Genomic DNA, 13,537 nt, shown 5'->3' on the forward strand with positions numbered 1-13,537 from the left:
CAATTTGTGACCTACATCATCTGAATACCTTTTATTTTTTTCCATTACTAACAAAAATATTGTACTGTTACCTATGGCAGGTGTCTCTCTCTCTCTCTCTCTCTCTCTCTCTCTCTCTCTCTCGGACTCTTTGAGAGGGTTCTGGTGAAGTTCAATGCATATAATATGCTGGTGCTTCAAATTCTACAATACTGCTCCAGTGTTAGTGGTCTGTATCAAGCAGGCTTGATAGCACACATGTAACAAATCATGTAACAAATTCAGAGACCTGGTGCGCAAATATTATAACACATCCAGACAAACAATACAGAAATGTAACAGAGGTTTTCAGGAAAGTGAAATGGAAATCTTCTGGAGAAAGACAATATTAAACTAGTATTCAATGTAGTCTGTACAACAATTCTCTTGCCTTCTCTTACATTTCATGTAGGAACCAATAGAATAAGATGAGCAAAATTAGGTACAACAGGGAGGTAATGCAAATGGAATAGTATAAAGAGTCTAAAACTGGTGTTATTTACCATCCACCACTCACTGGAAAGTGACTTGCAGACCATATATAAACTTGTAGGTACTAAAAATCTGTAAATGGCAGTTATGATCACATCATGTATGAAAAGAATCTTTTATTCCAATACAACAAGTTTATTCTCAACAATTTCAGTCATCACAGCTGTGAGTAGTATTCTTACAGAATTAAATAGAAAGATACGGTCTTCCGAAGAAAGTGATTCACACTGTAGAAACAACAGTCAGTAACACATTTACAAATTTAGGGTTCATACTTCAGGCACACATTTATTAATTAATGGAGTTCCAAGGAACTTTTGCAATTCATGCAGTGTATGAGTGTATTCAATAAAACACATAATATGATTTAATGTTTTGGTGATCTCAATTCGCAACAGTTTACACACTCTGACCTTCACAAACATCACTGATTAAATAATTTTACAGTTGTACTGCATTGGAATGTGCACTTTTGCATTTTCATCTGTTTTACTCAGCCTTTGTCTTTGTGTCTTCCCGATAATGCAGGAAAACTATACTGAAGAGAAATACTCCTCCCATCATTGAGAATGCACTGAAGTAGTAGGGGTATGCACTTGGGATGAAACGTTCATATTCTGTGTGCTGTAATGGCCTGACAGACACCTGCAAAAGAAGAAAGCTTTTTTAATGTACTACTCCTGTATCAGGAAAGCAGAACCCAATAGCTTACATTTAAAACTGAAAAGAAATCTGAATTGTTTTGGTGAAAGAGACTACAGATATTTATGCATAACTGTTGCTTCAGTTTTCAAATCAATTTCTTCAGTTTTGGGATTTAGCTGCATCATTGATGCTCACAATACAATCAGCCCATGACGGGGTACAATTTTGACACTTACTTGCCCTTGTCAATTATCTCACATTATGTTACAATTAACAGACTATACATGCATCCATTACAGTCACCTACACTCTACAAATACACGTAAAACACAACCTCAGAAACCAGCGAAGAATTAAACCAATGCACACAGACGATCATCCGTTCCAATAGACTGCTGAACACACCCCCGTAGGATATCCCAGCCAATTATGCCATGTGACATCCGCATTTTTTAATACACTACAGTATCAACTATCCACATGCAACACAAATACAGTGCAGTGACAGGAACACTTATTGCCTTTATTGTACCTCATTATTGAATAAATATTCAGCACATTAATGCTGTAAAACTTTACAAATACTCATTTTTCATTATTAAAATGTATTAAAGTTAACTATTGTAGTGATTTGAGAATTTCTGTGTAAATTCTAGAACCACTGAGCCTTCTACTATCTCGAACACACGGTATTCTGGATATGAGTGTGGGATGGTAGAATCCTACCTACTGCGCGTCACATGCTGCTGTGCTTATTCGGTCATTGACCACTGTTATGAAAACAACGACAATTGAAAAAGAACTCTTGAAAACTATTGACTTAGCCTTGCTATAGGCAAGACATTTTCCGATTTATGTTAAGAAAAGTTATGGTATCAAAACCAACTTTCTTAACTGTAATTTAATTTGTTTCTGACATTCGACTGTACGAGGGACTTACCGGAAGTTATATATTTATGTTGAAAGTGAGAGTTTTATTGTGTATTAAAGTCAAATGCATCATTAATTGACGAAAAGCAAAGTTTGTCTGTCCACTTATTTCATAAGTTGAAAGAGTCTAAAAATTCCTGTACCTAGCATTATTCGATGGAGAAGAAGTCGAGAGGATTTTCAGCAGCTGGATAACCAGTAAAGAAGAGTGGCTGCAAATTCGAAGGAAGTCACCTCGTAAAGTAGTGGAAGGTGCCTTGGGAGAATAAACCAAAATAATCGAGATTCACACTCACACTTTAAGTCATAAACGTTAGACTATGTATCACTGCACAGGGACAAGGTGTTAAATACACTAACAGAGTGTCACAGGCAGTCTTGGAGATCCGCAACAGAATTTTGTCACATTAACAAGTTGAACTTGTTACAAGACTATGATAAACAGTGTATTTTAGCTACAGTAAAGTGAGGATAGAGTGGAAGATGACATAACCCTCAACAGGTAACATTCAGAAATGTATATTTATCCCAGGTTTCACAAACACATACTGGTTTCTTCAAGGGCACAAAAAGTGAGGTTTCCTGGAGAACACTGGAACCGGGTGGTGGTGGTGGTGGTGGTGGTGGTGGTGGTGAGGTGAGAGTTGGAGAGGAGCACACCGATGTTTAGGTTGATAGTTCTGGAAGCTACGAGTATGATTTTCTACTTCCATGTGTTTCTATCAATAATACTAAGAACTGGCTCCTGAAGGTAAACACTGACCACCTATGTGTTTTTAACAAATTACTCAGCTGAATTTTCCACTTTTCCATTTGTGTACCATGTGATACAACATTAAAGTTCTGTAACTGCATATGCATGCTTAAGTTTTATTAAAGAATTAATCTTGATGTGACTGTTAAACATGATGACTAAGTTACTCCAGAACATTAATAAGGAATCAAGGAAAATACTTTTTCCTGATCAGGCTGTTGATTGAAAGATAATTTATGTGCTGATACCCATTCTTGCTGCTTTATTGGACTTTATTAACAGATGGAATGGCTCCATAGGACATATACTGAGGCATAATGAAATAGTTAATTTAATAATGTTGGAAAACACAGAAGACACAGATGGGCATGTAAGGACAGTTAAGATACTATGAGGAAATATCTGTAACTGTCAATGGTTATTCCACTTATTGTAAAGCTATTAACGTTCAGCCATAAAGTTCATAGCTTTTAACAAGATTACTTTTTCTCTCTCAAGTAGACACTGAAAAATCACTATACCATATTTAGCTGAGTGTATGATGAGGTTTTTTCCCAAATTTTGTCATTTGAAAAATACAGGGTTATTTCACATTCCCTGATAAAACTATTGCTGCTAAGGTTCAATGTTTTTATGTTTTGTAATAGATTAATAAAAGGGCCACCCTTCGTGTACATTTGAAGCTTTGATAATTGAGGTCATATGCAGATGTATTTTGAACAATTCAGAAGGGTTTTCAGGGAGGGAGGGGGGAGGGAGGGACAGTGATACCAGCTTGGCTGAGAACTAGGATCAACACATGTCTAGATGTGGTGAGGGAGCAGCGAATTTCACATCCAGAAATGTTGTCAATGTTGACCATGAGTTGTGATGGGAACAAAAGGCAGTTTGTTAGTTGGTTGTTCTACACATCAACGAGACAGCAGTGTGCAAGCAAGAGACAAAAGAATATTATTGGTCTCTCGTGATTATATATATGCAAAATCCGCTTTTAAACAGCTGTGTTCTCAGGCTAAACCACAAAAATAGCCTCGGAAATCACAACATATTTGGATGAAACAATTAAACATTTCTGACAACCAATATCATAAATTTCATTGCTGCTTTTATGTGCAAATACTGTTTGTTCATAATGCCTTGAGCAAGAGCTCAATAGTTCCGGATTTGCAGATGTCTGATGACTTTGGCCTGCTCGTGGTTTGTATTTGGCCACTGCCAACATTATCAATATAACACTACAGTATAAACTACTTAGACAGTTAGCAAAAATGAAATAGAGATAAAAATTAAGGTAAACAATTTCTTTTTGTTTATTTTATTCCTCCTTGTACTATGAAAATGTAGATAATCAATGAATAACATAAGTTTAGAATAGGTGTGATGTTAACTTTTTGATATTAATAAAACAATTTGTAATTTTGATTAGTCAGAGTATATTATAATCAAGGTTTTCTCATTAAGTCTCTTAATGAAAGGCAATTGCCACATATTCAAGGTCGCCTAATGCTTGGGTAAATACGGTATATGTGACACCTCTGGGTACGGAAGAACGAGACAAAATGTGAAAGCTACAGTTGCACCACCACTTCTTCCTCATTCCACTTGGAACAAATCCAACTGTTTGTTAAGTTTTGCAGCAGTTTAAATTATTAGTCAGAACAAAGTAATTTATGCTGGGTGCAATTAGAATCTTACTGCCACAAACTTGCGTTGTGCACACACGTTTCATCAGCTGCAACAGTAGATGAAAGGGTAACTAACACCAGAGGAAAAACATTTCTACACCTTCTTTACGTATTCTTTTTTCCCCAAGAGGTGACTAATACAGTTAATAAAAAAAAATGATACTCTCCAAGTAATATCAGTTATGGTGCAAAAGACTGTTTGGGGTATGAAGGAAGGATGGGCACTACAAGATGAGGATATTTCAATTGAAATGGTCAATACTGAAAGCAAAGTAATACAAAAGGATCTTGTAAAACTGTTTACAGAATATTTGCAGCAGAAATAATTAGCCAGAATCAGAATAATGCTGTAATTATTCTCCTCCACAAAGTGAGAGAAAGACAACACAAAAGTAACTCTATTCCTATCAGTGTTCTCTCTATAGTGTACAAGATTCACTTATCACCCATGGCATAGAAAAAAATATTGTATTTTAATCATGCAGAGGAACAAGCTGGCTTTAGAACTGGATACAGCACAACATACGATATGCAAGTTGTGAATGAACTATTGCTGCACCTGTGATTTGTACATACTGAGAAAACTTCTGAATCAATTTTAACAAAATACTAACTAACAACTGTTGAAAACCAAAGTGTTGATTCAGTCTATGTTAGTACATTCAAGTATACACACATAAGGGTTACAGCTTGCACTAAACTTCATGCGACAGTGGAAAATTCAGATTGGGCAAGGATATGCTATTATCACCAGCACTATTCTTAGCAACACAAAAGGATGTTACAGATTCTTAACCTGGGAAAACAAAGCTACCTTGCTTTGATGATGAATTTGTGCTGATCTCCCCTAGCGCAGATTTACTTGAAGGGTGAATGGAAGAGGTTCAAACATGAACTTCAGCGTAGGCATGAAAATCAATACTTGTGAGAAGGTGAATGTATAGTGTACAACCAAAAGAAAATAACACAAATTATCAATGAAGTGAAAGAACCAGATGATGAGTAGTTAAAAGTAATGAGTGGATGGACAGCAAAAGAGAAACAGAAGATTGAAAATACACTAGAATGTTTTTGATAAACTAAGTAGTGTTTTCTAAACTAATTTTTCAATATTTTTGGAAAGGGAAGTTTAACTTCCTTTCTAACCTTTCCCAATATATCTTCTTTCCTTCTCGCTAATGGAGGAACTAATAGTTCCGAAACCTAAGATGGTCTTTTTGCACTTTTATATGTGTGTGTACGATCAGTACGAACAAGGTTTAAGGTCCCGATTGCAGCCCTCTCAGATTTAGTGGTAAGGTGGCCCAGTGGATAGGCCGCCAAAAACTGAACACAGATCAAGCATAAAAATAGAACAGAGGTTTACTGAACTGTGAAAAAAGAAGCAAAATGGAAACAATGAATGGTCCAAGCTCAACACATGCTGCATTCAAATCTTTCTTGTGCTCCTATTTTTTTCACAAAATTATGAACTGTCATTGACATGTCTGTTTACTGTATTCAAATTTATGTCTGTGTTGTGGTGTAACGTCCATTTGTAACAGCAAAGTGTAAGGAAGTGACCTCCAGATGTCTGTACCTCTTACTTGTTCTACACAAGGACCACATGTTATGACTCTTACATTTCATTTTGAGAGTTTTAACTCTTGAATTCCTTTGTTGTAACATAGTTCAACCAGTTTACTTGTGACAGTAATATATTCTTACCACACGATTCATATTCTATAGCCAGTGTATAATATGACAATTGCCACGAGTGCAGGAGGAGAACAGACACATGAAATGACCAGACAGACCTGAGGGAGGTTGAAGACGGATCTCCCACTTTGTAGTCCAACACCATGACCACAAAACCATGATGTTATGGTGCTTCCAGTTCACTCAATGCTAAACATCATGAGCTTGGACCGTTCACTCTACCTATTTGGCTTCTCTTTTCACAGTTCAGTACACCTTCCTGTTTTAATCCTTAATCTTTGTTCAGTTTTTGATGAGCTATCCACTGGGCCATTTTACTACTAAATCTGAGGGGACTATGGTGGGGAGTTTCCCTTGTAAGAATTTCATCTCCGGAAGGTAAATTATTGGCCAGCCATGCTTTCTAATGGGGTCAGAAACAATGCTTATCAGTGACTTGGTTTACTTGACCACACTGTGTTACCACAACAACTATATCTGCCTGTCATGACCGATTAGTCACTTGCATGTTCAGTGTATTTAAGTGTTGTTCTTTAGCTGCAACAGTTTTTATTTCTCTCGAGTACACCTCTATTCTTGTATGATTCAAATACAGGAAACAGAGTCCAACAATGAAGTCATGTCAAGATGTATCAATTTCTTCACAACCTTAAAGAAAACATCATAAGAGATGAAATCATGTTGGCATCACAGACTGCACTAGTAAAAGATGTTTGGTGATCACTTTCAACACAACAGAGTATGTGCAGAGGCACAACAAATTGAAACATATGACAATAGCTTCAGTCTCTGAGGTAAGCTATCAGTGGAGGAGTAACCGTCTGATTTGGACAGTTTTCAGGAGGACATTTACCCTCAGGCTGTTTTAAAACTCTAAGATCTTAGGGTTCATCCAACACACGAAACATTACTGGTTTTAATAATTTATGAAAGTCATACCTAGTATGAGGGCTAACCAGAAAGTAACAGACATTTAGATTTATGGGCCAGGCTACAGCTGCCATCTTCATGCCATAACATTCCTACAGACAGTACATTTCCAGCAGTGGTAGCATGTGGTCTGTGTCTCTGCTACTCTGCTTTTTGTGACATGTTAAAATGCGTGCCACAATAGATAATCCCACCACTTATGAAGTGTGTTCTGTGATTTAGTTTTTGGTGGAAAAATCCGCAAACCAGTTGAAATTTATCATGACCTTTTTGTAGAGGGTACGGGAAAGGAATAATGACTGACAGCTGAATGAGACATTGGTACAATGATTTTAAAAATGGCCATACCAATTATCATGACAAGAATCACTCCGGTAAGCCTAACCTTGTGACTGATGAAACTAGTGATGAAAACCAATGACAAAACTCATGAAAATCATTGTTTCACTTTCCCCAAATTTCACGGAGTTTAGTGCATGAAATTGTGGCAGAGAAGCTTGGTTACCAAAAATTTTGTGCCAGGTGGGTTCCCCGAAATCCTGAAGGAACCACAAAAAACAGAGACTGGCTCCACCGCTGATCTTCCTTGAAGATTAAGAGGAAAACTGTAACAAAGTTATCAATTGTATTGGAAATGGGAACGAGACTTGGGTGAAGCATGTCAATTGTGAAACAAAAAGGCAGTCGATGGAATGGGGACACACAGATTCTCCCACAAACCAAGTAAATGTTTGCAAATCCAAACGCTGTCAGCAAGAAAGATCATGACTACCATGCTTTGGGACTCAAGTGATTCTCAGCGATTTCCTTGAATGCGGCACAAGAATTAACTCTGAGAGGTACCGTCAAACATCACCCAAGCTACGGCGGGTGATATAAAATAACCATCAGGAAAGCAGTGCAAACAATACACATCTGCACACAGCCAATCGCACCTGAGAGCTCCTAGAGGGTTCTGGATGGGAGGTGTTTGATCATTCATCATACAGCCCGTATTTTATGTCGAGTGACTACCACCTATTCCCAGCAAGGAAGACATAGCTTGTGACACAGTGCTTTTATACTGACGCTGGTTGCAAACAGGCAGCAAATTTCTACAGGGACGGTATTGAAAAGCTTGTGCCACAGTACGGTATGTGCCTCGGTTTTAGTGGTGGTTATGTAGGAAAACATCTTAACAACATACTATTAAAATGTACATACTGAAATTTGGTTTTTCCATACTGTTCATTCTTTATTTCAAACAGTTTGTTACTTTATGGATATCCCTAATATTTATAACAGGTTTGGGTCATTAAGGTGTGAACTGTATCACAGGTACTTGTACACCAGTTATTAAATCTACTTAAATTATTTCATGATCAAGACAGAAAAATAAAACTGTAGTTTAATATAGAGCTCCCCCCCCCCCCCCCCCCTCCTACAGTTTCTCAACTCACTGATGAAGAGCCACCAAATGTACAATGCCTGGGCTGGTATGGTTCATGATTTTATTTTGTGATAGCAGCAACCTGTTTTTGCACTTCGTACAAAAGTTGAAGCTGACGTGCTTAAATGATCATTTTATCAACACTGAAATAGATTTGTACATTGATAGGGACGTGCATTAATAGTATACTTTGCTATGACATATCACAATTTTCACAAAAATACCAGTTTAACACTGAAGTTGTGGTTGCTATTTAATTAAAATATGGTTTGATTACAAAGTTTCTTGGGTTTCACTTTCTCCTCCTCTTGCTTCTTCTTCTTCTTTCCAAGTCTAAATTTTCTTTGTTCACTTGCAGATAGTGTTGCAAGATTGGTATGACACACCAAAAGTGTCAGTTCATCATGCATGGACACCAACATAAGTTTGGGAAACTCCATAAAAAGGAAGGGGTGAGTTTGTTACATTTTGTAGGTGAAGCAAACATGGTGTCTTAAAAAATAATATAAAGTGATACAGAAAGTGCTTCACATGGAACTGTATAGTAGAAGTCTAGTTATTGACAGATAAGATAAATCCATTCATTTACAAATCTCTCTGATTATAGAGTTACTGGAATGATGAGTTTTTCATAATCAGATTGAGTTATGAGGTTCTCACTGCCTACCATCGATATCCCTTTCTAGCCCATCAGTATCATTGTTCCCTAACACAGCAAACCTTTAGGAAATCTAATGCAAGCACATGCTTAAAACCTCTATTCTTTGAATAACTGTGCATCTTACAGTTCCAAAACCTAAACAATTTGAACTGATGGGAGATTTCTCCATAATGGTCAACAGATTTAGTATCAGAACAGATGTGTTAGCTTCCAATAATAAGAGTCAGATGAGGATATAAAAATGATATAATCATTTAGCAGATATTATTGTTCAGTGAGATTTGACAAACAAGAAAATATTAAATTGCCTTCTGTTGGGATAAAAATTATCATTTAAGCTAACTCATAAATTTAATTTGGATGGAATGGTGTAGGTTGCTGGAGTTCTCCAGTATTCAACTGCATAAACTAAACACAGATGGAGTGGACGTAATAACAAACTCAAGTGTAAACAGAAAACAATAATTCAAATTAAGGTATCAGTTACTTTAAATTGTAATAGATGTTTTTAATACCTGTGTAGTAGAAAAGAGATGTGTCCATCCTATGCGGTTATAGTCAACCTTAAACTGGAAAACACCATAAACATCAGGTATACGAAACCTAGCTTCATACCGACCACCAGTTCCCCTTTTCAAAGTAGTTCTCACAAATGGATCAATGCGAACAAACTCAAGCTGCACATCATCTGCATCAAATGGTACCCATCTTCCATCCTGTAATTTCTCAATTTCAATTGTATAAACCTGTAACAAGACGACAAATATATATCTTTGTTAATGAAGTATGAAACTTTGTTTAAAATGAAGAAATGATTAACATATAATGCCACTGAGACAATATAGCTTCCTAACATCACAATACAGCAAAAATTGCACAGCACTGAAAACTACTTGCAACCAGAAAAATAGGTATATATTGAGGAATCTTTCTACTAACAAAGGGATATTTATCTAACTTTGCTTAGATAATTGATTTAGGTCAGTAAACTATGTAGTGTGCAAATGCTGTTGGGGTGATATTAAACAGAATTACTATCCTACAAGCAGAGACGTAAAGGCCAGTTTCCAAAGATACACAAAGACACTAAATATTAGCAATGAAAGTTTTATTCTCTTTTAAACTGAGGTCTGCTGGTTGGTTGCTCTGAAGAAAACAGCAACAAAGTCAACCAAAACCACAATTTCAGAAACAAGTGAATTATGTGAAACAAGCAATTCCATTAACTTGTTTCCAGAATATTCCATATGATTCTCCTCATCTACTTTTCTTTCTTTTATTAACCTAATTTATCCTTAAAAATTACTGGGCCTATGTGTTCTAGAGCAGCTAACTTTCTAATTACCAACTTTCATTCACAATCTTCTCTTTATGCTTTTTGTTTTTATATTCAATTTCTGAAACAGTAGCCTATGGAACAATAATGCTGGTTGCAGAAAAAAATGTTTTCAGTTGTACAGTCATCATCAACAGCCCATTTGATAAAGTGTTTGAGAGTGGCTGTGTCATGCAAGGCTCCCACCAATCTGTCTACTGACAGAACATCACCATGTCACATGCTTGACACTTCCTGACAAAGACACTGGCCAAGATTCATCAGACAGGCTGTAGGTAAGTACTGAACAATCAAAACCAATATTATTTTGCAAGTTTCTGACTGAATTAAAATTCATTGTTCCACCTGTCATACTGTTGTCCTCACCTAAAATAGCAAACAAGACTAGCCACCAACTGTTCAGAAAACTTAAGATGCAGTATCAATTTAATCATGGTGTTGGCAGTGTAAAATTTTACAAGTCTATTGTAAAACTGTTTTACATATTCTTGTGTAATTATCATCAGCTTACTTATTTGAACCTTTCGATAACTTTTTATCCTAAGAAGCCTTTTAAGCAAGCTACAGGAAATCTGATGATATAGCGATTTGAAATCTGCTCCAAAAATTAGTTCACTTCCTTAAACATTGCATCATCTTGCTTGGCTTTGTTACCACAGGAAATGAGAAAGTTTGTAGAAGGAGTGAGAAGTAAGTAAAAACCACTTTGAGCAAAGTGATTTTGCTTCTATATCCCATAATTTTTCAGTGAATATATTTTTATAATGTCCTCAGTGAAAGAGAGATGCTCAAATGTTCAGAAACTTTTTTATGATTAGTTACTATTTTGCTGTTTACACAAAATTTGTGAAATTCTTGTTAAGGTCAGCATGCTACAAGCATCATTGACAGAGCACATGAAGAACTCAAACTGAAATAAGCTCTTTATTATGGAGAGTGTACAATACAACATTTTCTATTAGTACAGTTTTTTTCTATTAGCCAATTTTGAACTGCATTCTGGAAATCTTTCTTTGTTAGTGTACTTAGGACGCTCTGCGATACCATTTGAATCTCCTCCACTGTGTTATTTCTCGCTCCTTCAACCTTCCATTTTCATCTTGACAAAAAGAAAGAAATCCCTCTGAGCTAAGTCTGCCGAGCATGACGTGTGGGGAACAATTGTTATCTTGCTTTTAGCAAACAATACCTGAATTATGTACACTGCTTGCGGTCACGCACTGTCATGGTGGAGTATCCAGTGGTTCTGTATGTCACTTCTGTGGCTGATTTCTGATATTTCAATATCCTCCCCCAAACCAACGTCTTAGAACATCCAGATTGAATGGTTTATTGATCATTTGACTGTGAGGATGAACACACTATAATTTTAGTCTTTAATTTTGAGAGTTTTTGATCAAGGCAAAGGACTCTGCTATTGCGATAACTATCCCTTAGTCTCTAGGACACAGTCATAAACCTATCTTTCAGCAGTACTGACAATTTTTGAAAAAGTTTTGATTGTCCTGAAATGGTTCACTGCAATCCTTCTCCTGCTCAACCATTCTGACGGAATACATTCACATCATGCTCAACCGTTCTGATGGAATACATTCACATACACCATAACTTATTTCCAAGGCATTGCAGATGCATTGGATGGTATGCCTACAGTCTGGCAGATTCAGATACATCATCTTCTGAACATTTTCTGGTGTGATGCCAGTTTATGGCTGACCGGAACGATTATCGTCAATGTTCAGCCTGTTTTGAAAGGCTCATACTTGTCTCACGTCTGTGAGAGACCCAAAATACTGTATTCAAAAGCTTGCTTCAATGTTTGGTGGATTTCTGCAAAAGTTTATCGAAGTTTTGTTTTAAACTTTATATAGACATGCTGCCGTTTCAGGTCAGTGACTACAAAGCTGCAAACTGACAGAAACATGCCAGTGGAAATATGCTTAACAATAACTAACCGAGTCACTCAGCTTGCAGCCACTTGCCACACAGAGAAAAGAAGAATCACGCGGAGACATCTACTGGTTCCCTTAACCATTTGGCAAAAAATTCAAATTTCAGGAACTTTTGCATACCAAACTGTAAAAATAGTATTCTCTAACTTAGCTACCACCTATTTTTCAAGAGTTTGTGTAACATGTCAATGTAGTATGTAATGTACTGTACACAATATACTTACAACATTGTCCATAATTGTGTATGCAGGCGGGGGTGAACGTTCTCCTTCACGATGATGAGAGACTGAGCGCACTCTCAGTACACCGCTCTCTCGGAACACCCATGAACTCAAAGCCAGTGCCACTTGCTTGTTTCCTGATACAGAAAACCTCTGTCCACCCTTTAAAATTAAATAACTAAGTAAGCACATGAAGCCTCCCAACAAGACAGCAGTAACAAATAAATTAGGGCAGCAAATGTTTTTATGGTTGTCAATCTAGAAAAACAAAAGTAAGGCACATGTGGAGGAAAACAATCAACATTGTGTGGTCTAAGGGTATCAACACATTACTTACTGTAGCTTTCTGCACAGGTGACGTGAAAGCCTCATCTGAGAAGAAATATAATGAACCTGAGAAGATGACCCTTGCGTTGTTCCTTGCCTGTAGGGCAGCAATTAGAAGAGTATTCCGTCCAACAGCATGAGGATACTGAAAGGGAAAAAGAAAAATTTTATTGCAAATAATTGCAAACAAGTAACAAAAAATGTGAATATTTATGATATTCAGATTGTTAAAAAAGATGTCCTCTGCGCTCCGATGGATGATTTCAAACTGAATCTGAATTAAAGACAAAACCTGAACAAACTATTGAGAATTAAGTAGGTGTTCAATGAGCTGTTATCTGCTGGATGAGTATTTATACAAATTGGTGGTGGTCTAACTGACAACTGCCGTCAAATGTGATATCTCAGCTAACAGCTGCATTACTGTGCAGACTACCACATAGGCATCAGGCACCATCC

The 13,537-nt window shown here is 36.8% G+C and overlaps 1 protein-coding gene across 1 annotated transcript in view; it reads right to left on the reverse strand.

Moving 5' to 3' along the window:
* Positions 1-611: 611 nt before the first annotated feature.
* LOC126092614 (dolichyl-diphosphooligosaccharide--protein glycosyltransferase 48 kDa subunit) overlaps positions 612-13,537 on the reverse strand; it is a 41,125-nt gene continuing 28,199 nt past the window's right edge. Inside the window, exons 5-8 of the mRNA XM_049908323.1 lie at positions 13,089-13,223; positions 12,755-12,913; positions 9,758-9,988; positions 612-1,155 (exon numbers count right to left, since the gene is read on the reverse strand). Coding sequence (XP_049764280.1) covers positions 1,000-1,155; positions 9,758-9,988; positions 12,755-12,913; positions 13,089-13,223 — 681 coding nt within the window. The 3' untranslated portion in view covers positions 612-999. The remainder of the gene's footprint in view (positions 1,156-9,757; positions 9,989-12,754; positions 12,914-13,088; positions 13,224-13,537) is intronic.

Source organism: Schistocerca cancellata, chromosome 7 (assembly GCF_023864275.1).
Source record: "Schistocerca cancellata isolate TAMUIC-IGC-003103 chromosome 7, iqSchCanc2.1, whole genome shotgun sequence".
Lineage (NCBI taxonomy): Eukaryota > Metazoa > Arthropoda > Insecta > Orthoptera > Acrididae > Schistocerca > Schistocerca cancellata.